The following is a 24641-nucleotide window of genomic DNA, read 5'->3' on the forward strand; positions in this document are numbered from 1 at the left end:
TGATCTTTGAGGCCCAGAAGCTAGCTCTCTTCTGCGAGTGCTGGAACGCAGGTGCGTAACCGCTTCTGCGGTTGATGCATCGCATCTGCGAAGGAGCCCCGCTTATGCTCTCCTATTATCACTTCTGCGGCGCCGCTGATGCGGCTAATTATCTGCAGATGCGGAAGACCTGGCAGAATCATATAAATCGATGGTTGGCCATTTTCTTCATATTTTGAGTTCTAAACTTCGGATTTGGGAGCTTCTTTTGGGGTTTTTCAAGCAAATCGATTGGGTAAGTATTCTTCACCTAGAATCTAACATATCCCATGAATCTATCTTCATTTTTATCTTTTAATTTGTGTTTTGGGTTAAGGGAAATGTGGGTTTTTGAAGAAATTTCCTAAAATGAAAAATCATGATTTGAGGGACCAAATGGTATCGAAATTTGATAATTTTGTTTGGTTGAACTCATATTGGGATGGATTTTCTGTCACGACCCTAAAATCGACCTGGTCGTGATGGCGCCTATTGTGAAACTAGGCCAGACAACACAACTCCTGAATTAACCATTAATCAATAAAAATCATATTTTTAAGCCTTTAATTAATCAAATATCTCATAATGTAAGTCTAAATAAACAGTGCGGAATAAATATACAAGCCCGACCTCGGGGTGTCACAAGTCACGAGCATCTCCTAAGGTCTGAAAATATACTAAAAACAATCTAAGGAATACAAGAGGGAGACGAGCAGGGCTGCGAACGTCGGGCAACTACCTTGCTAACTCCAATGACTCTGCCACTGAGCAATCAACACCCGCTACCGGGTTCAGAAATACCTGAATATGCACACAAGGTGTAGGGAGTAATGTGAGTACGCCAACTCAGTAAGTAATAAGAGTAAATAAAAGTTGAGCAGTAAGAAAACACGTAAGCCACGTCATAATGCTACAGCAAATGCAGTACATTTCCAAAACAATACAGAAATCATTTACTTCGTAAATCAAGCTCAGTTTCAGTAAAACCTTTTAAAACAACTTTCAATAGTTTTAAACGAGTGATGAAAATAGTGAGTAAAGAATAGAAATGTAAACAGCCCATCGGGCAAAACATGTAACATAAACCGCCTCTCGAGCATAATATCAACAAACCAGCCTATCGGGCTACCTCACAATCACTCGTAATTAGCCCATCGGGCATAACATGAATCAAGAATCGCCCCTCGGGCAAAACATGGATCAAGAACAGCCCCTCAGGCTATATCATATCACTCACACTAGGTACCCGCGCTCACTAGGGGTGTACAGACTCCTGGAGGGGCTTCTACAGCCCAAGCTCTATAACAAGCCATCTCGTGGCATAATCAAACTAGCCCTCGGCCTCAAAACAAGCCACCTCGTGGCGTAACAAATCAGGCCATCGGCCTCAAAATCATGAATCAGTACCACACTGCTGCGGCGCGCAGCCCGATCCCATAATATCCTCACAACACAGGCCCTCGGCCTCACTCAGTCAGAAAAAAAGTAGAATGCAACATGACTGAGTACAAATATGAAGTCAAAACAGTGAGGAATAGTAGTAAAAATCCCCGGAGGGTCCAAAATAGTTGGCACGAGGCCCAAATATGGCATTCAACCCAAAACATGGTAATAATTTCCAAAACACAATGATATCAAACAAGTTTTAATCAAATATGCGACTTAACAGTCATACGGGACGGACTAAGTCACAATTCCCAACGGTGCACGACCCCATGCTTGTCATCTAGCGTGTGCGTCATATCAAAGTAGCACAACGATGTGAAATCTGGGGTTTCATACCCTCAGGACAAACATTTACAATCATTACTTACATCAATCTGGTCCAAACTCTAGCTCGCGATGCCTTTGCCTTACGACTCGGCCTCCGAATGCTCCAAATCTAACCAAAACCAGATTCATACCGTCAAAATATTCTAAGGGAACAAAGCCCACTCGAAAATAATCAATTTACACCAAAAATTCCGAAATTGGCCAAACCCGACCCCCGAGCCTACGTCTCGAAATTTGATAAAAAACACAAAACTAGAATTCTTATTCTCTCACGAGTATACCCATATCAAATTCATCAAAATTCGACCTCAATTGCTCATTCAAATCCCTAAAAGAATTCTCAAACTTTTCTTCCATTTTCCCCTAATTTCCACTCTAATTTCTCAAATTAAAGGATGAAATTCAAGACTAAATCATAGAATTAAACCAAATATGAGTGAAGAATACTTAACCCAATTGTTCCACTGAAAATCTCCTCAAACTTCACCTTCTCCCGAGCTCTCTAATGGTTTTTGTGATATTGGACTTAAACCCTCGATTTCCAAATATATCTACCTGCCCAGATATTTTCTTCATCGCGAATGCGGCAGCACCCTCGCGTTCGCGAAGCACAAAGATTCATTGACCAAAATTCCTTCTACGCGAACACGAGGTCCCTCTCGCGAATGCGATGCACAACTGAATCACCTCTTAGCGAACACGTAGGACAAATGCCTTGGGGTCCCAGCTATTCCACTTCCTCTATGCTAACACGATACCAATCACGCGTTCGCGATGCACCAATGTACAGACCTTCGTGATCGCGGATCCTACTTCACGAACGCGAAGCACTAATCCTTTCTTGCCTCCAGTTCCCCTTCGCAAACGCAAAACTCCCCTCGCGAACGCGAAGAAGGGAAACCAGCAACTGAACACCAGATTTTTTTGCAATTCCAACAAGTCCAAAACTAGTCCGTTAACCATCCAAAAATCACCTGAGGCCCTCGGGACCTCAACCAAATATGCCAACATATCTCATAACATCATTCAAACTTGTTCCAACCTCCGGAACACTCAAAACAACATCAAATCATTATAGGATTCAAGCCTATGAATTCCAAAAACTTCCAAATTCCGAATTCGATCAAAAAGTCTATCAAACCTCGTCTGAATGACCCGAAATTTTGCACACACATCAAAAATGACACAACGGATCTACTCCGATTTCCGTAATTTCATTCCGACCCCTATATCAAAATCTCACCTATCAACCGGAAAACGCCAAAATTCCAATTTCGCTAATTCAAGCCTAAATCTACCATGGACCTCCAAAATACATTTTGGATGCACTCGCAAGTCCAAAATCACCTAACAGAGCTAATAAAATCATAAAAATCCAAATCCGAGATCAAATACTAAAAAGTCAAAACTTGGTCAAACCTTTCAAATTTTAAGCTTCAAACTGAGAATTATTCTTCCAAATCCATTCCGATTACCCTGAAAACCAAAATCGATGATTTATATAAGTCATAATACATCATACGGGGTTAGTCGTGCTTGAGAATTGGCGAGCAAAATGAAAATCTCAAAATGACCGGGCGGGTCGTTACATATTCGGATTTTGTAAAATTTGTCGGGTTATGAGATGCAGGTCCAGGGGTCGACTTTTGGACCGATTTTTGGATTTTGTTAAAATTTGAGATTTTATGATCCGGAATAGTTTCTTATGTACTTTGTTTGTGCTTTGAAGTTAATTTGGTTAGATTTGAGCCGTCCGGAGGTCTTTTCACCCGAGAAGTGCATTTTTGAGTATCGATGTGTCGTCTTTGAGGTAAGTATCTCGCCTAACCTTATGTGGGGGACTTTCCCTTAGGATTTGAGTCTTTTGTGTTGATTGTAGTTCGTGTACACGAGGTGACGAGTGCGTACTCGGACTTATTTGTGGGGAATTGGCCTTTTAGGGTTCTTAGGTTCTTATATTTACTATGTATGGAGTTATTGTTGATATGACAGAGTTCCTGCTTATTAGTTTCGTCTGTACATGCTTAATTAGAATTAATTGCTTCATGATTCACTCTTATTTCCTAATTGTCATTCTATTTGATTAATTGAAAAATTTAGTCTCTCTTATTGTCATGCTACCTTTTCATAACTGCTTGTGTTATTGAGATTTATTATCATCCCTCCTATAATCGCCTAGTCTTAAGTGAAGCTAAGATCACCTTTCCTTAATTGAATTGTCGAATATTCTCGTAACTTCCCAACCATAAAAGGAGTTTAGATAGCCTATATTTTTGTTGACTTGCCTTTATTTGGGACTACTAGACTCGTGTTGATTTTCTTGTTATTGACTTTTATATTGTGGGATCGTTACTACATGTTAGTTTTCCCTTTCGTTGAATTGTTCCTTTTATGCCTTTCATTTTCTTACTGTGGTTATTCTTGTGAACTGGTTATACCGTTTCCTTGTGATTTGAAGTTTTGGAGTGGATTCACTCGCTGTATTTTGTATTACTATCATGGTTGTTGTTGTGGGGTTGCATGAAGTTTCTGTCGTGCTATTGTTATTATTGATATATTGCACATGCGGCGTGACAAGGCGGGATATGTATATATGCTTATATGTGGGTTGCACATGTGGCGAGACAAGGTGGGAACATTATGATGCACGTATGGCAAAACAAGGCGGACACTTATTATGTTATTATTTGCACACGTGGCGAGACAAGGTGGGCCATGTCAGGGATTGATTGTGATGATTTGTGATGGCCTGTGGTCATTCTTGCTGTTTGATATTGTGTTGTGGTACACTTACTTGTATGAGTTTTATCTCGTGGAAGTTGTGAAAAAACTTCTCACGTGCTATCCGTTCTTTTCCTTATGCTTATTAGCTTGTAGGAACTATGTTAGAGAACTTACACAAGCATAAATGTAGTTGAACACTCCCTTTGGATATGAAGTTCCCCTGATATTGCTGAGTATAAATGTACACCCTTGTTTACTTGTCATATATGTGAGAGTAGTTCTAGTTAGCAAGTGGCGAGACCATGAGGTGTGATGGGGGCACAGGATGCCAAGTGTTAGGGTTCAGGTATTGGGACCCGTGAGCTGTAAGTTTGTTCGAGGATCGGTACTTCGTGGAGTTTGTTGGCTAAGACCTGATGTGAACGCTGTCGTAGGTCCTGAGTTATTGCTTACCTTTGCTGCATTTGTGATTTAGGATTTGGGTTTGTGATTTCGCTCGCTCTTCTATGTTATTATTATGGTATTTCTGTTGTTACTTGTTTTCTTCTTCCCTTATTGTGATTGTTGTATTGTTAGCTATATTGTGTAGTCTTTATATATACATCATGTTCCGTTGTTCCTATGCTTATATTTGTACAGTTTATTAGACCGGTAGGTGTCTTGACTATTCCTCGTCACTACTCCACCGAGGTTAGTCTTAATACTTACTAGGCACCGCCGTGGTGTGCTCATGCTACTCTTCTGCACATTTTTGTTGTGAAGATTCCAGGTATCAATCGTTAGTAGCTGTGTGGATCATTGCTGAGGAGACTCAAGGAAAACCTGTTGTTGCGTTCGCAGGCTTCGGAGTCACCTTCTTACTTGTATTCAACCGTTTTCACTCTTTTCCAAACAGTTTATATAGAAGTGGTAGTTAACTCTGTAGAGCTTATGACTTGTATTACCGGATTTTGGAAATATGTTCACTGTATAAAGGATTCATTCTAGAAAAAAAATTGATATTATTTATTATTGTTGTTCTTCCGTAAATATTAGGTTTACCTAGTCCTGAAGACTAGGTGCCGTCACGAAACCCAACGGGGTGGTAATTGGGTCATGACACATCTGCTAGACTATTTGGAAAGAAAGATGCTCATATAAATATGGCAACCAAAAAAAGTTTAACTTATTCAAAATGGGCCAACAAGTTTGATGGATAGTTGGAGCAGCTATATTCAAAGCCTTTCCAAACTGCAAACTCTCTCTTCCCTGGAATAATCTCTATGACAATCTATTAAAGCTACATCCTATCCCAAGGATCACCATAGTTCTCTGGAACAAACCTGGAGTAGGCACTTTCAAGCTAAATACTGATGGCAGCTTCCTAAAGTCGAATAACATGGTTGGAATGGGAGGGATTCTAAGGAATGATGATGGTGACATAGTTATGGCTTTCTCATTCCCTACTCAGTGCAGTAGCAACAACTATGTAGAAGCTCAGGCAGCTTGGTTTGGAGTAAATTGGTGTATTGAACATGGTTACACAAATTTTACTCTAGAATTAGACTCCATGATTGTGACTAATATGCTGAAGGAGAAGAGAGCTTATAACTACAAGATGAACAATATTATAGAGTACACTTCTCAGATGTTGGAGCAGGCTAATGTTGATAGTATACATTGCTATAGGGAGGCTTATCAAGTTGCGGATTCCCTTGCTAAACTTGCTGCTACATCAACAGAGGAATTCTATTACTTCTCCTTCCAACAGCTTCCAAAAAATGTCAAAGGACCATATCAATTAAACAAATACCAAATGCCTAGTATCGGAACTAAGTATGATAAGGCAAATTTTTTGGTTAGTTAGGATCTTTATTTTGGACTGGGTAAGAGATGTACAAAATCCCCCTTCCCGGTTTTCTGAAGGATAACTTTTTATCCTTGTTAAACCAGTAAAAGAAGATTAGAAATTGAGGTTCGTTAACGGAGGTTGAAGGTTTTCTAGAAAGTTCTTCATCACAGAAACATATAGGAAAGAGATGATGAAAATAACCGGCCAACTTTTAACAGTTGTGGCCTCCTTGTATTTATAATCTGTCCATACAATGTAAAAAATGGCTAATTACTAAATAAATAACCACTATGCTATGTTAATAGAATAAAGGCTAACTAGTACAAAAGGCTACAAAAGGCTAAGTATAAAATAAATATTTGGGCCAACTTAAGTATGCTACTTTGGGCCTGAAGTAGTGCAAGCTGGAGCCCAACACCCCCCTTCAAGTTGGAGAGGGAAACAACCTTCAACTTGCCAAGAAAGGAGTGATGGAGGACACCTGTTAGTGGCTTGGTGAATACATCTGCCAGCTGCTCAGAGGTAGGAACATGTGACAACTGGATGAACCCTTCAGTCAACTTACTCCGGATGAAGTGACAGTCCACTTCAATATGTTTAGTGCGCTCGTGGAAGATAGGATTTTTGGCAATGTGAATGGCTGCCATATTGTCACAAAAAATAGAAATGGGGAAGGAAACATCAATAGTAAGATCATGCAACAACCTGGACAGCCAAACCAATTCAGCAACAGCCTTACTAATAGCCCTATACTCAGCTTCAGCAGAAGAAAGAGAAATCACAGGCTGTTTCTTCGATTTCCAGCCAATAAGGCTATCACCCAAGAAAATACAAAAACCAGAAACAGATTTGCGAATGTCAGGGCAAGCAGCCCAATCACTGTCAGAATAAGCCTTGATAGAGAAATCATTAGAGTTAAAGTAAAAAAGACCAAGGTCAGGAGTACCCTTGAGGTACCTTAGCAAATGAAGAGCAGCAATCATGTGAGGAACCCAGGGAGTCTGCATAAACTGGCTCAGATGTTGGACACTAAAGCAAATATCAGGTCGGGTGCGAGTCAAGAACAATAGCTTCCCCACAAGGCTTCTGTACTTCTCAGGACTAGGAAGGAGATCCCCAACATCAGCCTTAAGCTTCTGGTTCAAATCCAATGGGCTAACAACAGAATAAACATCCATGCAATCATACTCTTTAAGTAAATCAGAAGTGAACTTCCTCTGATTTAATACAACTCCATCAGGTAAGGCATTGACCTCAATACCCAAAACATAATGAAGAGAGCCCAAGTCTTTTATCTTAAACTCAGAATCTAGAAAGTGTTTCAAAGCTGAAATCTCATGTAAATCATCACCAGTAAGGATGATATCATCAACATAACATCTAGGATGACAAGATGACCTGGGGACCCTTTGATAAAAAGAGAGTAATCATTGAGTGAATGATGAAAACCTTTAGAATATAAAGCTTGAGACAATTTGGCATACCATTGCCTCAAAGCTTGTCTAAGACCATAAAGGGACTTTTTCAATTTGCAAGCCAAAGGAGCAGAAGAAGAAGGAGATGAAACAGAAAGGCCAGGAGGTAATTTCATATAGACCTCCTCATCTAACTCACCATGAAGAAATGCATTGTTAACATCAAGCTGAAATAAAGACCAATTCTTCTTAATAGCAACAACAATCAAACACTTGACAATAGACATCTTCACTACAGGAGAGAATGTCTCATTGAAATCCACCCCCTCAACCTGAGTGTCCCCTCTAATAACAAGTCTAGCCTTGTATCTTTGTACTTCATCATTACCTTTGTATTTTAATTTTATAAATCCACTTGCAGCCAATAGGCTTCTTACCTAGGGGTAACTCAACTATATCCCAAGTGTTATTGGTTTCTAGGGATTCAAACTCTTTTCTCATAGCTTTCTGCCAAGCTGGAATAGGGGCTGCCTGAGAATAAATATATGGCTCAAACTCTACAGGATGGACAACAGAACAGGAAAGGGAATTAGGTAGTTTATAAAGATAGTCCTTTAGATAAGAGGGATGGGTATGTGTTCTAGCAGATTTTCTGAGTGGTGCAACAGATGTGGAAGGAGAAGAAGTAGATGGAATAGAGTCAAATAGAGCATCAGTAATGTGAGGAGAAGGTGAAACATCAGAAGATGAAGCATCACAAGGTGAATGGTGGTTGTCAGAAGCATTAGGGAAGGATGGATCATCAGAAGGGAAAGGAACTGAAAGAGGAGTAGAAGAAGTGGTAGCATCAAGAGGCATACCAGATTCAAACCAATAGGTTGGAACTGATAATGAGGTGGTTGACAATGGGGACTTTGACACAACTGGAAGGGAAAAATCTGAAGAGAAAGGGAAGAGTTGTTCATGAAAAATGACATCTCTAGAGACAAAATACTGTTTTGACTAAAGGTTATACAATTTATAACCTTTCTTTGCAAAAGGGTCGACAAGAAAGACACATGGAATAGCTCTAGGTTTCAGTTTGTCTCTTTGAGAAATGGGAACAGTACCAAAATAGAGGCAACCAAAAGTTCTTAGGCGTGAATAGATGGGTGTCTTGCCCAACAACAATTCATAAGGTGATTTATTTTGTAGTAGTCTAGAGGGGAGTCTATTAATGATATATGTGGTTGTGAGAAGGCAATCTCCCCAAAACCTGATTGGTACTTTGGATTGGAAAAGCAAAGCCCTGGAAGCTTCTAGGAGGGTTCTATGTTTCCTCTCCACTACACCATTTTATTGAGGTTTGTGTGGACAACTAGTTTGATGAATGATTTCATTTTCAGAAAAGAAGGAAACTACAGCATTGCTATTTCCTAATTCTAGAGCATTATCTAATTGAGTTTGAACCATCAATACAAAAGCCTTCAAGAGGGGAAAGGCATTACTTTTTTACCCCATTAGATTAGCCCAAGTGCATCTAGAGAAATCATCAACAATGATAAGGAAATATTTGGAGCCTGAATATGTAGAAGTGTGATATGGTCCCCAAGTGTCAACATGAACAAGTTGAAAGGGCTTAGAACTATGAATAGAACTATCAGGAAATGGCAATCTAGTTTGTCTAGCCATAGGACAAATAGTACATGGAAAAGACTGTGTAGAAGAAATATGAGAAGAAATTTCAGAGATACTTTTCATCTTAATAAAGGGAATATGTGCTAGTCTATTATGCCAAACAATGTCCATCTTATCCATAGCATCTTTATTACAAGAGGCAGAAACAGTATTACAATACAAGGAAGATGGTCAGAAACAGATAAAGATGACAAGCTGCTGTAGGCATTTGACACAGTAACTTGAGGTTGAGAAGTCTTTTCCTACACAAATTTGTACAGTCCACTGTCCAGTTTACCAAGATCTAGAGACTTCTTCAGAGAAGGGCCCTGTATGAGACATGAAAGTCTAGTAAACTGAACTATACAATCAAATTGATCTGTGAGTTTATGTACAGAGATGAGATTGTGCTTAAGGAAGGTAGATGAAGGACATTTTGAAGAATTATAGACTCAGTCAAAACAAAGGAACCTGTGCAAGTAACTTTTACTTTATAACCATTCGGAAGGGACACTAGAAAAGGAATAGGTAAAGGTGTGATATTAATGATATATTCTTTATTAGTAGTTATATGGTCAGAAGCACTAGAGTCAACTATCCAAGTTAAGGAATCAGATTGATTTAGCAAAGTAGAGTTGAAACTACATACTACATTCTTAGGCAATAAAGTACCTGCAAAATTGGCAGAACTCATGATATTGAGTTGAGGACCAGGATCAGAAACATGAGATTGTTGCAATAGAGAGAGCAGTTGAGAGTATTGTTGCTTTGTCAGCCCAGGCACCACAGAAGCATTTTTAGCAACATGCACAATAGAAGTCTGATTGAAAGAGGTGCACTCAGAAGCAGAGAATTCAGAATATGTCACCATATTAGCAACTGCCTTTCTACCCTTAGTAAACTTGAAGTTAGTAGAAAAGCCATGAAGCTTGTAACACTTATTAATTAAGTGTCCAGGCTTCTTGCAATACTTGCAAAAGAGATTAGAGGTCATGGACTGATTATCAAAGTCACTCTTTGAGTAAACTGTCTCTGCTGCCCCTGGAATTGCATATTCAGTTGAGGTTGAGCAGTTTTATTAAGGGAATTCACATTAAAGGAGGTCGCTTCAGTGGTGAATTGAGAAGGCGGGTTGACTTATCTTTGCTTTTCATCTTGAAGAAGAATGTTATAGACATTATCGAGGTATGGCAGAGGTTGTATTATCAATAGATTGCTTCTCACACCAACATAAACCTCATTTAATCCCATAAGGAACTGATGGATCTTGTCCTCCCTTTTCTCCTTTTGGAGACCCTCTTTAGCAGCACAATTGCAAGAATTTGCATGACTACTGCACATTATTCCCAATTCATCCCAGATTCTCTTAAGTTTTGTAAAATATGAAGCAATATCAAGGGATCCTTGATAGGTAGAGGCAAGTTCCCTTTTTAGTTCAAAAACTTTAGTCCCATTTACACTACCATACCTATTATTTAATTGTTTCCATATACTTTTGGTTGTCTCAGAGTATTGAACACTTTCAGCTATATCCGATGATAATGAACTTGTTAACCAAGACATCACCATATTATTATAACGGTCCCATTGTTTATAATCAGGGGAAGTTGCAACAGGTTTAGGGCACGAACCATCTATAAATGCTATTTTGTTCCTAACAGACAATGACATTATCATACTATGTTTCTAACCTCCAAATCCACTCCCCGAAAATGGTACAGGAACCAGGGACACACCAGGCACATCAGACGACAGAAGAAATAGAGAGGATGTAGGGTCAGGAGTATACGTAGAAGAGGAAGTAGAACCAGTCATGGTTAGAACAACTAAATCACCAACAAACACTGTAGACTGAAATCAAAATCCAACACATGCAAAAGAGAGATACAAATACCAGCCTTCTTCGCAACTTGAAGAAGTAAGGCCTTGATATAGTAGAACAACTTCAACGAACCAATGAAAATGGAGGAAACCCTAGCTCCGAAAAATCGAGGAAAACCTTAGCTTGAACAAAACTCAGATTCCAGCGGCCACACCATAGAGATTCAGTACGATCTACCATAAAATGAACTCAAACGCAAAGGAAACAAAGTGTTTTTGCCGGAAAATCAAAAAAATCACGAAGTGCCGACGAAGGCAAATCTCGATGAAAATTGGATAAAAACAGATAGGGATAACACCATTCTACGTAGATAAGAAAGATCCAACGAATTCCTGCTTTGATACCATGTCAAACCAGTAAAAGAAGATCAGAAATTGAGGTTCGTTAATGGAGGTTGAAGGTTTTCTAGAAAGTTCTTCATCGCAGAAACATAGAGGAAAGAGATGATGAAAATAATTGGCCAACCTTTAACAGTTGTGGCCTCCTTGTATTTATAATCTGTCCATACAATGTAAAGAATAGCTAACTACTAAATAAATAACCACTATGCTATGTTAACAAAGAATAAAGGCTAACTAGTACAAAAGGCTACAAAAGGCTAAGTATAAAATAAATATCTTGGCCAACTTAAGTATGCTACTTTGGGCCTGAAGTAGTGCAAGCTGGAGGCCCAACAATCCTTGTGTTGTATTTTGGAGGTCAAGGATATATCCCCCTTTTGTATTCCTTGCTTTATTGAAATACAACTCCCCGGCCGACCTGGGAAATTTTATAAATAAATAAATAATTATATACAGGTTGAAAAAATATACCAAACAAAGTATTAGCAATGCACAGAGCTAATACTTGCATTGTTTTTTCTAATACTTCCTACCAAATAACCTCTAATAAGAGTCATTAGATAGAGAGACTAGCGTGGCGACATAGTGCCTATTTTATCTTGTTCAAAAGTAGAGACAACAAAACTAGGTGGTACATAAAATAACATCAAGCTTCCAAAAATGTTTGAGCTGCTTCCTTGACAGGGCAGACCCACATGCACGGTGTCAAGAGGATTGTTGATTGAAAAATATTGTCCATGTTGATAAATTACATTTAAGCAGATAATATTTATATAGAAAAAAATAAATTGAACCCACTTTGAACAAAGATACTCATTGTCGAGGTGGTCGAGTGGGTTCAAAATGTTTGGGGGATGCCAAGTTCGAATTCCATTTCTTCCATCTTTTGAATTAATTCTTTTAATCTGTATCCTGGGAGGGAGCGTATGCAACCAACAACCAAGATTGTGTTTAAGATTAACTAGAGTCCTTTTAATATTACTCTTATATCCACTCATATATCATTTTACTATGTTACTTTATCTTTCGTTTCTACCAGAACACAATAAAAATTATTCTAGCTTGGTATATAGCTCCAAAAGTTATTACTTGTATTAATTTAGTATTTATAGATTTATTCTCTCTGCTCCTCAGATAACAATCTCTTATTAGTAACAAAGAAAACTCTAGATTTATTTAAATATTTTAAGGTTAACAATTTTTTGTTAAATTGAATTTCTGGAAGTAAAATTTGTTAAATTACTAAATATATTTCTACAAGTAGAGATAATAAATTTGTTTGTACCTATTGAAAAATATTTTCAATTTTGTTAAAACTATAGAGTTCCAACTTTAGAATAACTATGAGATTGTGTTAAGAACAATAAGTAAATAAATAAATAAATAAATGATCAAATCTTGGTTGTCATATCAGACATCTTTTAGACTATTACTTGTGCTCATCTTTGACTGAAACCGCTTATGCAAAATACTAGATCCGCCACTATTCCTTGCTATTTCAGCTTGTCTGCGGCTTCATTTTCCTCCCAAAAGACTGCTTCAGTGGCGGATCCCCCAGATCCTGTGATAACCCGATGCAATCATCAACAAGGTTTTAATAATAATAATCACTGTTAGTCAGCATTTTAACTAAATCTTTGCAGTCGATTTCGATAACCAGTGGGTATAAACCTTTATTCTTTGCAAGTTTTTAATCCATGGAGTAAGGCTAGAGCTTCTATATAAATGTTAGTAGCGTGTGGAAGAGCCATATTAAATCCTAATACCCAGTTACTATTAGTATCCCTGAAGACTCTTCCAATACCACCCCTTCCTGGGTTACCCATGCAGGATCCATCTATGTTGAGTCCTAAGTTATTAGAATCTGGAGGTTCTCATTTAATGTACATAATGGATTTAGCAAGCTTTGGGTGGTGGGTTTCAGTCACGAACTTAAACTCCACTACTTTGTTAATGATGTGGCTAGCTTGAACAGTAGTGTTATTGTTTCTAAAAAGAAAATTATTTCTGGTTAACCAGAGGTGCCAGAGAATAAAGGAAAGGGTTTCCTTCCAGCTGATAAGCTCATTAAACATACTTTTGGAGTTAAGTTATTTTTTCAACCACATAAATGTATCATTATCTTCGTTATGCCTTTGGTGACCGTTGTGGTTGAAATTTATCCCCTCCCAGATTTGTTTTGAGTAAGTGCATCTAAAGAACATATGATTGATATCCTCTCTCACCTTCCAACAAATGTTACACATATCTGTTTCACTAATATTTCTTCTTGAGAGCATATGGGCAGTGGGTAGTCTATTATGAACTACTAACCATAAGAAGGCTTTAATCTTATTAAGAGTGGAAACTTTCCAAATCCAACTATAGTTTTTTTATATCTACAGGGTTTTGTGGAGAGATGAAATAAGCTCGTAAGCCGGCTTTCGTTAAGAAGGAATTATTATTGATGGTATTTCAATTACATTTATCCTTCGATGATAAACCTTACTTAATACAGGTTCTATGGATTTTGTGCTCTATGCTATTGTTAGATCGAAGAATAAGGAATTCAAGTTAATGGTACCATTACACAAGATTGTGGAAAGGGCTTGGTTTGATTCTTAAGGGTTCTGAGTGATTAATTCATTTATCCTCCCAAATGTTGATGGAATTTCCATCCCCTATTATCCTATGGAGGCTTTTGTCACAGATATTCTTTCCTTCTATAATGTTCTTCCAAATATGCGAGCTTGTTACTCTATTTTGGAGCCTGTTAGAAACTGTTTTCCTAATTCCTTATTTATTATGGAGAATTTGAGCCCATAGAGATTCCCTATCCTTCGAATATCTTCATGCTAAGGCTGCCTTGAAAGAAGAATTTATTCATTGGGATTTTGACAATCCTATCCCTCCCTCTCTTTTTGAGCTGTTGTCTTTATCCCAATTGATAAGGTGGCATTTTTTCCGATCATTACATCCCCCAAAACCTATACTCATTCCTGTTTCACTTGTGCGTTTACAACATCCATTGCTTCTGACTATGTCGATGAAATGGGACCGCGAAGACAACCCACCACTAGAGCTTGCTTTGCTCTCGCTCCGCTCGCTCCCACCTGTCTTCTTCCCACTATAGTGAAAGATCTTTCACTTCACCATAGCAGGAACCTCGCTAACCTTCTCGGCCAGTTAGTCTAACCACAGGGATCCCCTCCTGCTTACCCACCCACCGTAAACTCTTACTAACGGACTTGGAATACGAATGAGATCAATTCTATGGTTGATCATTGGGAAGCCAAGATATTTCCCAATGTTAGTTATTTGTTTCATGGACAGACTTTGGATAATATGTCTTTTGACATCTTGAGGGGTGTCTTCGGAGAACACGATCCAAGATTTGTTAAAATAAATAGTCTGACCAGATATGTTGTAAAACTTGTTCAAGGTGTCTTGTTACGACCCAAAATTTTCTCCACAAGAGTTCTGATTGCACTTAATTTCTAAAACTAGGTAAGTCTAACACTCAATATTTATTTAAAACAGTAAAAACATGATATAACGAAACAGTTTTATATAAATACGAAAATAAGAGTAATACAGGACAAAGCGACAATACCCAACATAACTTCCCAGAACTAGTTACTATGTAGTCACGAGCCCTAACTGAATATACGAGAATATCTCAAAAAAGTACTGTCTGAAATATATAAATAGTAGAAATGAAACAATTAGGGTGACTCCAAGGCCTCCGGGCGGATCATACAAGGATACCTTGAAGTTTCCAATATATGATATACTTCACTACCGATCAGTCCAGTCCGAAGTACCTGGATCTGCACAAAAATATGTAGAAGCATAATATGAGTACACCACAATAGGTACCCAATAAGTATCAAAACTAATCTCGGTGAAGTAATGACGAGGTCAAATCATGGGATACTCACCAGTCAAAATAACATATGAAAAGTCAAGACAGACAACAAAAATATAACCGAGAATAATAGCAGCAACCTCATCAGAATAAATGATAATAGCTCAAAACAAGTAGAAGCCCAGTTTCAACAACAAATCATCACAAAACTCACACAAATGGCATCTCGTGCCCACACTATCATCACAACAACAATAGCCACCGTATCACTCCGCCCTGACAATAATACAATAGTCACGTGTATCACTTTGCCCAGACAATATCACAATAGTCACTCGTATCACTCCGCCACGACAATATCACAATAGCCACCTGTATCACTCTGCCCAGACAATATCACAATAGCCACTCGTATCACTCCACTCAGACAATATTGCAATGGCCACCCGTATCACTCCGCCTAGAAAACATGATAGCCACTCATATCACTCCGCACAATCAACAACGAACCACATAATATGCCTACATGTGCCACAACATCCAAAGACAACAATACCAAAGTTTTATCACAGATATGAGATCATAATTTATTAACAAGGGTCACACAGACATGGAAATAGTAAAATACGGATGGGTTTTTAACAAATAAAGTATAACAACGGCTAAAACATGTGTAATGATCTCTTTCACATATCCACAAAGTGATGGAGCATGATCCACATATAATTCATCCCCACGATAAGGCATATTAATAGCCTAAGATCTATTCTGGTCAGCAACGATACATAGCACCCATGTACACGCTCTTAACCTCGAGTACACATTATTTATCACACAACACAAATAAACAATTAAGGCCAAATCCTAATGAGTTTTCCCCACACAAGGTTAGGCAATATACTTACCTAAAAACAATTCAAATCAATACTCTAAAAATTTATTCTTCAGTGAATCAACCTTCGGACGACTCGAATCTAGCCAAAACAACACAATAATATCAATAAAAGTCATAGAAAATAAGCTCAAATAATAAAGCTAAGATCTTGGCTCAATAATGCAAAGATAACCCGAAAAGTTAATCCTGAGTCCGTACCTCGAAACCCTACAAAACTCACAAATTCTGAATACTCATACCAATGTGAGTCCAAATATATGTGTTTTTAATCAAATTTCCACCTCGAATTGACCTTCAAATCATCAAATCTCACTCTCCAAAATTATAGTAAAAATTTTCCAAATCTCACCTTAAATTCATATAAATTAGTTGTAATCAAAACCTATGGGTAATCAATATCTAGTACCAAAATCAAGTAAGGATCACTTACCTCTTCAGTTGTGATGAAAAGCCCTTTAAAAATCGCCTCCAACCGAGCTCCACAACTCCAAATAATAAAATAAATGACAAAATCCTTTGAAATATAATGTCTGCCATTGATTTCGCATTTGCGTTCACTTATCGCATCTGCGATGCACCTTTTGCTGTAAAAACATACCATCTACAATTCCACTCTCAGCATCAACCTTGCGCTTCTACGGCTCAATATGCTCACCTGAGCTTCTGCTTCTGCGGACAATTCATCGAACCTGCGGTCCTTGCTCATCCAGCCCAAATTCGCTTCAGCAGAGGATACTTTGCTTTTGCACTTGCGCATATGCGCTTCATCATCCGCACCTGCCGACCCAACCTTCTCTAGCCAATCACCGCATTTATGGCCAACCACCTACTTCTGCGGCTTCACACCTGTGGCCCAACCATCGTAGGTGCGATATCACCAGAACTCAGCAAACTTCAGCAATGCACCAAGTCTCAAAATAGTCCGAAAACAATCCGAAATACATCTTGTGCCCCCAGTACCCCTTCCAATCACACCGATCAATCCAAAATAAAATACGAACTTACTTGAGGCCTCAAATCACACCAAACAATATCAAAACTATGAATCACACCTCAATTCAAGCCTAATGAACTTGCAACTTACAAAACTCATGTCAAACCATACCAAATCAACTCGGAATGACATCAAATTTTGCATACAAGTTTCAAATGATACAACGGACCTATACCAACTTCTGGAACCGCAATCCAAGCATGATATCCATAAAGTCAACTCCCGGTCAAACCTATCAACCTTCCAAACCTTCAACTATCCAACTTTCGCCAATTCAAGCCAAAACAACCTAGGAACCTCCAAATCAAAATCCGAACATATGCCTAAGTCTAGCGAAACCATCAAAACTACGATCTGAGATCAAATATGAAAAATTCAAATTTGGTCTACTCTTCTAACTTAAAGCCTCCAAATTGAGAATCATCCCTCAAAATTAAGCTCGAGCCACTCGAGAACCAAAATCGACCATCCACACAAGTTATGATACATCATGTTTAGCTACTCAAGACCTCAAACCACTAACTAAATGCAATGCTCAAAATGACCGGTCGAGTCGCTATATATCTTTTAAGGTATTACAGTTTTTTGGTTGGCTTTCGTAAGTAGGATTAAGTCATTGGCAAAGAATATGTGAGAAATCAAAGGCCCATTCTTAGAAATTTTAATAAGGTCCCACCTACAATAGTCTATTTCATGGTTAATGAGTCTAGAGAGTATTTCCATGAATATTATGAATAGGTATGGGGATAAAGGGTCCCCTTGTCTAATGCCTCTAGATGGCAGGAAGAAATTAGTACATGAGCCGTTGATTAGGATAGAGGTTAAGTAGTTTGGTAGGGGATACGTAGAATTAGTACTTAATGATCTTTTACAGTGATTTAACGCTAATTTTGATGAGAATTTTAAATTCTTAAAAGAGACCTAAAGAAACAAAACTTACACGATGGCCCCAAATATAAAATATAGCCAAATTGTTATTACCCAACATCCAAATCCTGCTTCTTTCTTCACACCTGCCACCCCCCCAAATCTCTATACATCTCATCTCGTATTTGCTTGAATTATTACAAACATTGTATTTTGAGGTAGATATATAATTACATTTGTCATTGGTGTGTTTGACTTCCAGAGGGAAAAGAAGGCAAAGAAGAGGAAGATAGAACTTTTGGCGTGAGTAAATATTTGGCCAAATAGGTGTACGGCCCATTAAACTTGGCTCCAATTTTTATTTTAACATTTTAACTTAGCGTTTTTCCTATTGAACACTTTAACTATATTTTGGGATATACTATTTAAACACAACGCATGACCGGGCTGTTACGCTTTAAGACCTAATTTGAATCATTTAGTTGGTAATTTGCTAGATTCTATTAGTTCGGAGGCTTGTTTGAAAGGCAAAGCCATGGTTGAGCTTTGAATTGGTCCTTTGGAGCGAGTCACACCTCCTTTTTCACCCGCGCCCGCAGGGGCGTAGGGGGAGTTTTTTCAATTAAAGGACAATCGAAACGGGATTTATTTATTTATTTCAGAGTCCCCACTTAGGAGATTTATGGTGTCCCAAGTCACCGGTTGAATCCCGAATCGAGGAAAAAATTGACTCTGTATTACAGTCTGCATACCAGAAATCCGGATAAGGAATTCTGTTAACCCGGGAGAAGGTGTTAGGCATTCCCGAGTTCCGCGGTTCTAGCACGGTCGCTCAACTATCATATTCGGCTTATTTATCTGATTTTTATACATGTTGAACCTATGTGCAAATTTTAACTTTTTACCACTTTTATTATTATTATTATTATTTTAAAAAGAGAATTGCAACATTATTAAAACACGTTTTGAACCACGTCACATCAATGCACCCATGATTTTGGACACGTTTTAACATCGTTGAGATTTGGATTTGGGTCGCATAAATGCGCACCCGAGTTTAGGGAAGTAATGTTATTAAAAGCGCGCCTGTAGTGACTAACGCGTTATTATTTTGGGGAAGGCTGTGAAATTTGCTAAACGGCCCATCCCGAATTCTATGTGTTCATTATAACCAGTTATTGAGGGCCCCGCAGCTTGTGCGTTTTATTTGGCGAGTCTAGTCTCATTTTTATTTAAAAGGGTAAGCCTAAAGCAACTATAATTTAGCTATTTTTATTGTCTCTAAAGTAAAAGAAGAAGTCCTAATTAATTTGTTTTAAGAGCTACTTCCTCATTTAAGAAAAGAACTTATAATTAATCCGCATCGGGCGTCCAAGGCTTACCCGTGGGACAACCGGCTTTCATCTCCAAATCCAAGCACAAGTTTCCTGATCAATTAACTAATTAACAATGATTACAATTATTAGCTTAATAACACATTACCATTAATTTTCAATCTCGTTTTAACTATTGACAATAGTCTATTACAATCAGATTGAAAATATATACCACAACATTATTATTACAACTAAAATATATTACTTGTCTAAACTACAACACTCACTAATGACAACATTGTCTAAAACTTACATAGATATACGCATTATAAAATATATAAAAGAGAATTTTATAAGAATACATAGATACAAGTTTGATTCTTAACAAAATATGAATAACGAATGCACTCTTAATAAATTACCACATTTAAACCCATACTTACTGATTTCAGCTCAATTTTATTAGTACAAGTGAAATTCATGAATTCCAAAAAAAAAACACTTTCCTGTTTCAGCTTGCAGCTTGCTTCTAATTTCGAAAATCATACTACAAAAACAAAACTAAACCCATCCGACTATTACAGAATCACATTCCAAAGTCCAAACTGTCCCAGAATCAAACAGCCCAAACAACTTATAAATAGTCCTAATTATACAGTCGTCTATTATTCATGTAACAGGAAACACATAACTAATATCAAATAGAGTACAAGCATTATATAGTTTGAACAATAAATCCTCTGGCCATTTTATTTCAGCTTCAATGAGCATACACCAAGATGATTCAAAGTAGTGTACCTGAAATCGAGAATAACAGAAGAAAAAGAAGAAGAAAGGCAGGTCAGCAGCAGCAGTAGTATACAATACAGCAACACCACAGCAAAGAACAGAGCAACAACCAGCAGAAATAACACCCAGCACAAGCAGTCCAAAACCCAGGAGTGAAACCAGAAAATACCAAGCAATTCACGGACAGGAACCGAATGTATTCAGAAATGAGACAGGAGAGTAGATTTTCTGACTTCTGTTCTTCAGATTCTCACATAAAGACACTCAGAACCTCAATTAAACAATAATAAACAGATTCTGATTTTCAATAGTAAATAAGACCTCACTTTTTCAGTATTTAACTCTTAACCTATTGAACTTTTTAGGGTAAAAACTTAGCTTGTATCTCCCTCTTAAACTCTGAATTTTTCATGTCAAAATCCAGCCTAACCTTCTGAAAAAACTGAAAGAGAAACTGATTTTTTTTCTCCCAAAAAACCCAGCCCCTTTTCTGTTTTGAATGACCCTATTTATAACCCAAACCTCAGCCCCTTTCCAGCTCTAAGGAGCACTTAGCTCATTAGGAAAGTATTTCTGCCCACTACTACATGTTTTGTTCTCCTTTTATTTCACTTGTTCCCCACTAGAGTATGTCTTTTCCCATTATACCTTGTCTTTTCCTTATTTAATTGTTCAAACAGGTATGAGCAACATATTTTAATCAATCTCTTTTAAGCTTTTCATACCATTATGTTTTGTTCCTCATTACCAAATGTCTTGTCCCCCACTATGTATTAAACAAAGCCTTATTTTAATATTATTAGTGCTTAGTGGACAGAGCACTCAAATTAATCATTTTTTAAAACTTTAAATCCCAAAATACCTCTGAAATTACTGAAATTACCATTCTACCCCATCAGTTATATCCAATCCTCCTAATCAATTAACCAAACTATAGCAGCTATAACCAATCTTAAGTGAGAAATCCTAACAATTGACTAATTAAACACATGAAACTAACTCCCAATCAACAATATTAGGACAATTCAACAAGGCCAGATTCATATCAGAACAAACTTAATAGAACAAATAAGTATATCCAAATCACTAAACACAATCATCAATTGAACTCAAAACAGTAGGAAAGTCGTCAAAACGTATACACATATAATTTCAACGAATATGCAGTAGGATACTTCACGCGCAAACTTATCAAAATGAACCCATTTTAAAACGAAACCACAAATAGGTCCGAGAATAACATAGATTCAAGGTAAGAGATATGACCTTTACTACTGCACTTTCTTGCTCCGTTACGCATAGTGGAAATGAAACTCCAAAGAAAAAGCAAAAAATCCGTGAACGAGCTATGGCTGACCTTTATGCTAACGATCCGATGTCGAACAATGCTGAACTTCCGATGAAACACAGCTTCATCCACAATACTGTTTCGACGCTTGACTAACAAACACGGACTCAAACGGAACCTCAACGCACTGCCTCAACGTACGACTGAGCACGACCTCGGATGGCTGGTCTCGTTTTGGACTGGAGGGTGGTTATGGAGAAGGTGAGTCGATGGGTTGGGGGTCGTTTTGTTCGTTGGTCATTCGTCTGTGGTCTAAGAATTGATGGAGTCGACGGTGGTCGTTGGTAGTAGGGCTGGCATGAAGGGAGGTGGTCGTTTAGACGAAGCTGGTGGCGGCTGCTGGACGTGGTCGTGGTGGACGTGAGGAGGGCTATTTCTGTTGGTGGCGTTGGATGTCGATGGAGAAGGCTGGAGCTCGCGACTGGAGGGTCGTTGGGCTGTAGGTTGTCGACGGAAGCTTGGAGATGGTAGTGGGGTGGTGGCTACGGGGTCAGCTAGTGTGAAGGGAGGTGGTCGTTTGGACGAAGCTGGTGGTCGTTGGTTCGAAGAAGAAGAAGGAGGGCAGCCATGGATGTCGAGGGAGAAGGAGAGGTCGTTTGGAGAAGATGAAGAGAAGGAGGGGTCGTTTAGAAAAGATGAAGAGAAGAGAGGGCGGGTGGTTTAGGGTTTTTTTTGTTGGAAATGAAAATGAAAATGGAAAAAATGGGGGGTGGTCATTTAGGCTATGGGGCAGACCGGGTCGGGGATGGGGTATGGGCTGGGTATCTGGGCAGTCTTGGACGGGTTTCAATTTCAAGGGGAAGAAAATTGTTTGGGATGATGGATTTTAAATTGATTTGGCCCAAATATGACTTAACACTCTTTTATTTTGCTTTTCTTTTTCTGAAACTAATAAAACTAAAAAATTCCAAAAATCCTAAATTAATCTAGTCCTAAATTAACCTAGTCCTAATCTAGTCCAAAAATCCTAAATTAACTTATAGGACTAGATTAATTTATAAAAGTACTAATTAAATTTTTAATAACAATTAACACACACAATTAAATAAAATCACATAACTTGGACATGAAATGCTAAAAATGCAAAAATACATTATTTTGTGATTTTCTTTCTCTTAAAATAAAACATGGTTCAATTAATTCCTAAGTGCACAATTAAATCTTAAATGTGCATGCAACATATATTTTTGTATTTTTAATTAATTAAAACAAGATAAACATTCACAGACAAAAATACAAACAATTATCCACAGATGCCACGCAAATTCTTAAAATTGTACAGCACGGAAATTTGTTTTATTTTTGATTTCTTTTGGAGTAGTTTTCGTGAAGAAAAAATCACGTGCTCACAGCTGCCCCTCTTTATCCGAAAACACGAAGGGTTTTCGCGCAAAGATAAAGTGAGCGGATACGAGCAATTTTTGCCCGTTGGAATACTCCGTGTGAAGCATTTTTGAAAAGATTTAACCGAACCTTTGCTTCACATGTTTCCTACATATCCCTGGCTAAAAGGGAATCAGGTTAATGTAGTTCGGGAAGTTTTGGTAGTTGGGACTACCATGGGACTGCATTTTTGCTGTTACTGCTGCTGCATGCTGTTGCTACTGCTTTTCGATCTCCTCATTACGCCGTGCCAAAAGAAAACAAGAAGCTAGACTTAAACTAGGAATTACAAAATCTTATCTATCGCCGACTTGTTCTTGTAGTCTTCTTTCTGATTTCTGCGATGGGATTCATGCTGGGGGTATTTGTTGTAACCCTCCGCATTACTGACCTCTGATTTGATCTTGAAATGTATTCCTCTGTTCTGCAGGCGGGCTCCTGACTTTAACAGCAACTTTAAAATAAACACCTCCATTCTCCAGGCGGGTTCCTGACTTCAACTTTAACTTGAAATGACAACAACCTCCATTCTCCAGGCAGGCTCCTGACTTCAACTATTTTTTTTAAAATATAATACCTCCATTCTCCAAGTGGGCTCCTGACTTCAACTACAACTCAAAATGTAATACCTCCATTCTCCAGGCGGGTTCCTGGCTTCAACTTCAACTAGAAATGACAACAACCTCCATTCTCCAGGCGGGCTCCTGACTTCAACTATTTCGTAAAATATAATACCTCCATTCTCCAGGCGGGCTCCTGACTTCATCAACTTCTTGAAAATACAACACCTCCATTCTCCAGGCGGGCTCCTGACTTCAACAACTTCCTAAAAATATAACACCTCTATTCTACAGGCGGGTTCCTGACCTCAACAATTTCTTAAAATATAACAACCTCCGTTCTAACAGACGGGCTCCTAACTTCGACTACTTCTTAAAAATATAACACATCCATTCTCCAGGCGGGCTCCTAACTTCAACTATTTCGTAAAATATAATACCTTCATTCTCCAGGCGGGATCCTGACTTCAATAAACAATTTAAAGATAATACCTCCATTCTCCAGGCGGGCTCCTGACTTCAATAAACAATTTAAAGATAATACCTCCATTCTCCAGGCGGGCTCTTGACTTCCAACACGACTTAAAAATATAACACCTCCATTTTCCAGGCGGGCTCCTGACTTCAGCAACTTCTTGAATTATAACACCTCTATTCTCCAGGCGGGCTCCTGACTTCGACTACAACTTGAAAATATAACACCTCCATTTTTCAGGCGGGCTCCTGACTTCACTAATTCCCAAAACATAATACCTCCATTCTCCAGGCGGGCTCCTGACTTCAACTACTTCTTAAAAATGCGTTTTATTTGCTGTTGTTCCTTCTTGCCTCCTGAACCATTTTCCTTCTAACTTGAAATTATCTTCTTTCAGAACTACTTCCCTCAAAACTGGTGTTTCATCCCTCTAAAAACTACTGGGGATAATACCGGTGTTTTATTCAAAAATATGTTATTTTCCTCCTTCAAAGACTATTTCCCTTAAAGTTGGTGTTTTCCTTCCA

The 24641-nt window shown here is 38.2% G+C and overlaps 1 protein-coding gene across 1 annotated transcript; it reads right to left on the reverse strand.

Moving 5' to 3' along the window:
- Nucleotides 1-6457: 6457 nt before the first annotated feature.
- On the reverse strand, nt 6458-11088 carry LOC142174402 (uncharacterized). The gene is made up of 8 exons (XM_075240190.1): nt 10644-11088; nt 10090-10458; nt 9785-9930; nt 9599-9680; nt 8199-8699; nt 7831-8149; nt 6729-7753; nt 6458-6588 (listed from the first exon to the last, which is right to left on the reverse strand). Exons 1-8 carry the CDS (start codon nt 11086-11088, stop codon nt 6458-6460), a joined length of 3018 nt encoding a protein of 1005 aa, XP_075096291.1.
- Between the last annotated feature and the right edge of the window lie 13553 nt (nt 11089-24641).

Source organism: Nicotiana tabacum, chromosome 20 (genome assembly GCF_000715075.1).
Source record: "Nicotiana tabacum cultivar K326 chromosome 20, ASM71507v2, whole genome shotgun sequence".
Lineage (NCBI taxonomy): Eukaryota > Viridiplantae > Streptophyta > Magnoliopsida > Solanales > Solanaceae > Nicotiana > Nicotiana tabacum.

Coding starts and splice junctions, on each gene's coding strand:
- LOC142174402 (XM_075240190.1), bottom strand. CDS start 11,088: ATGTCATTGTCTGTTAGGAACAAAATAGCATTTATAGATGGTTCGTGC. Junction 10,459..10,643: donor ATTAAATGAGGTTTATGTTG/GTGTGAGAAGCA, acceptor ATGCAATTCCAG/GGGCAGCAGAGACAGTTTAC. Junction 8,150..8,198: donor TATAGTTGAGTTACCCCTAG/GTAAGAAGCCTA, acceptor TAAAATACAAAG/GTAATGATGAAGTACAAAGA.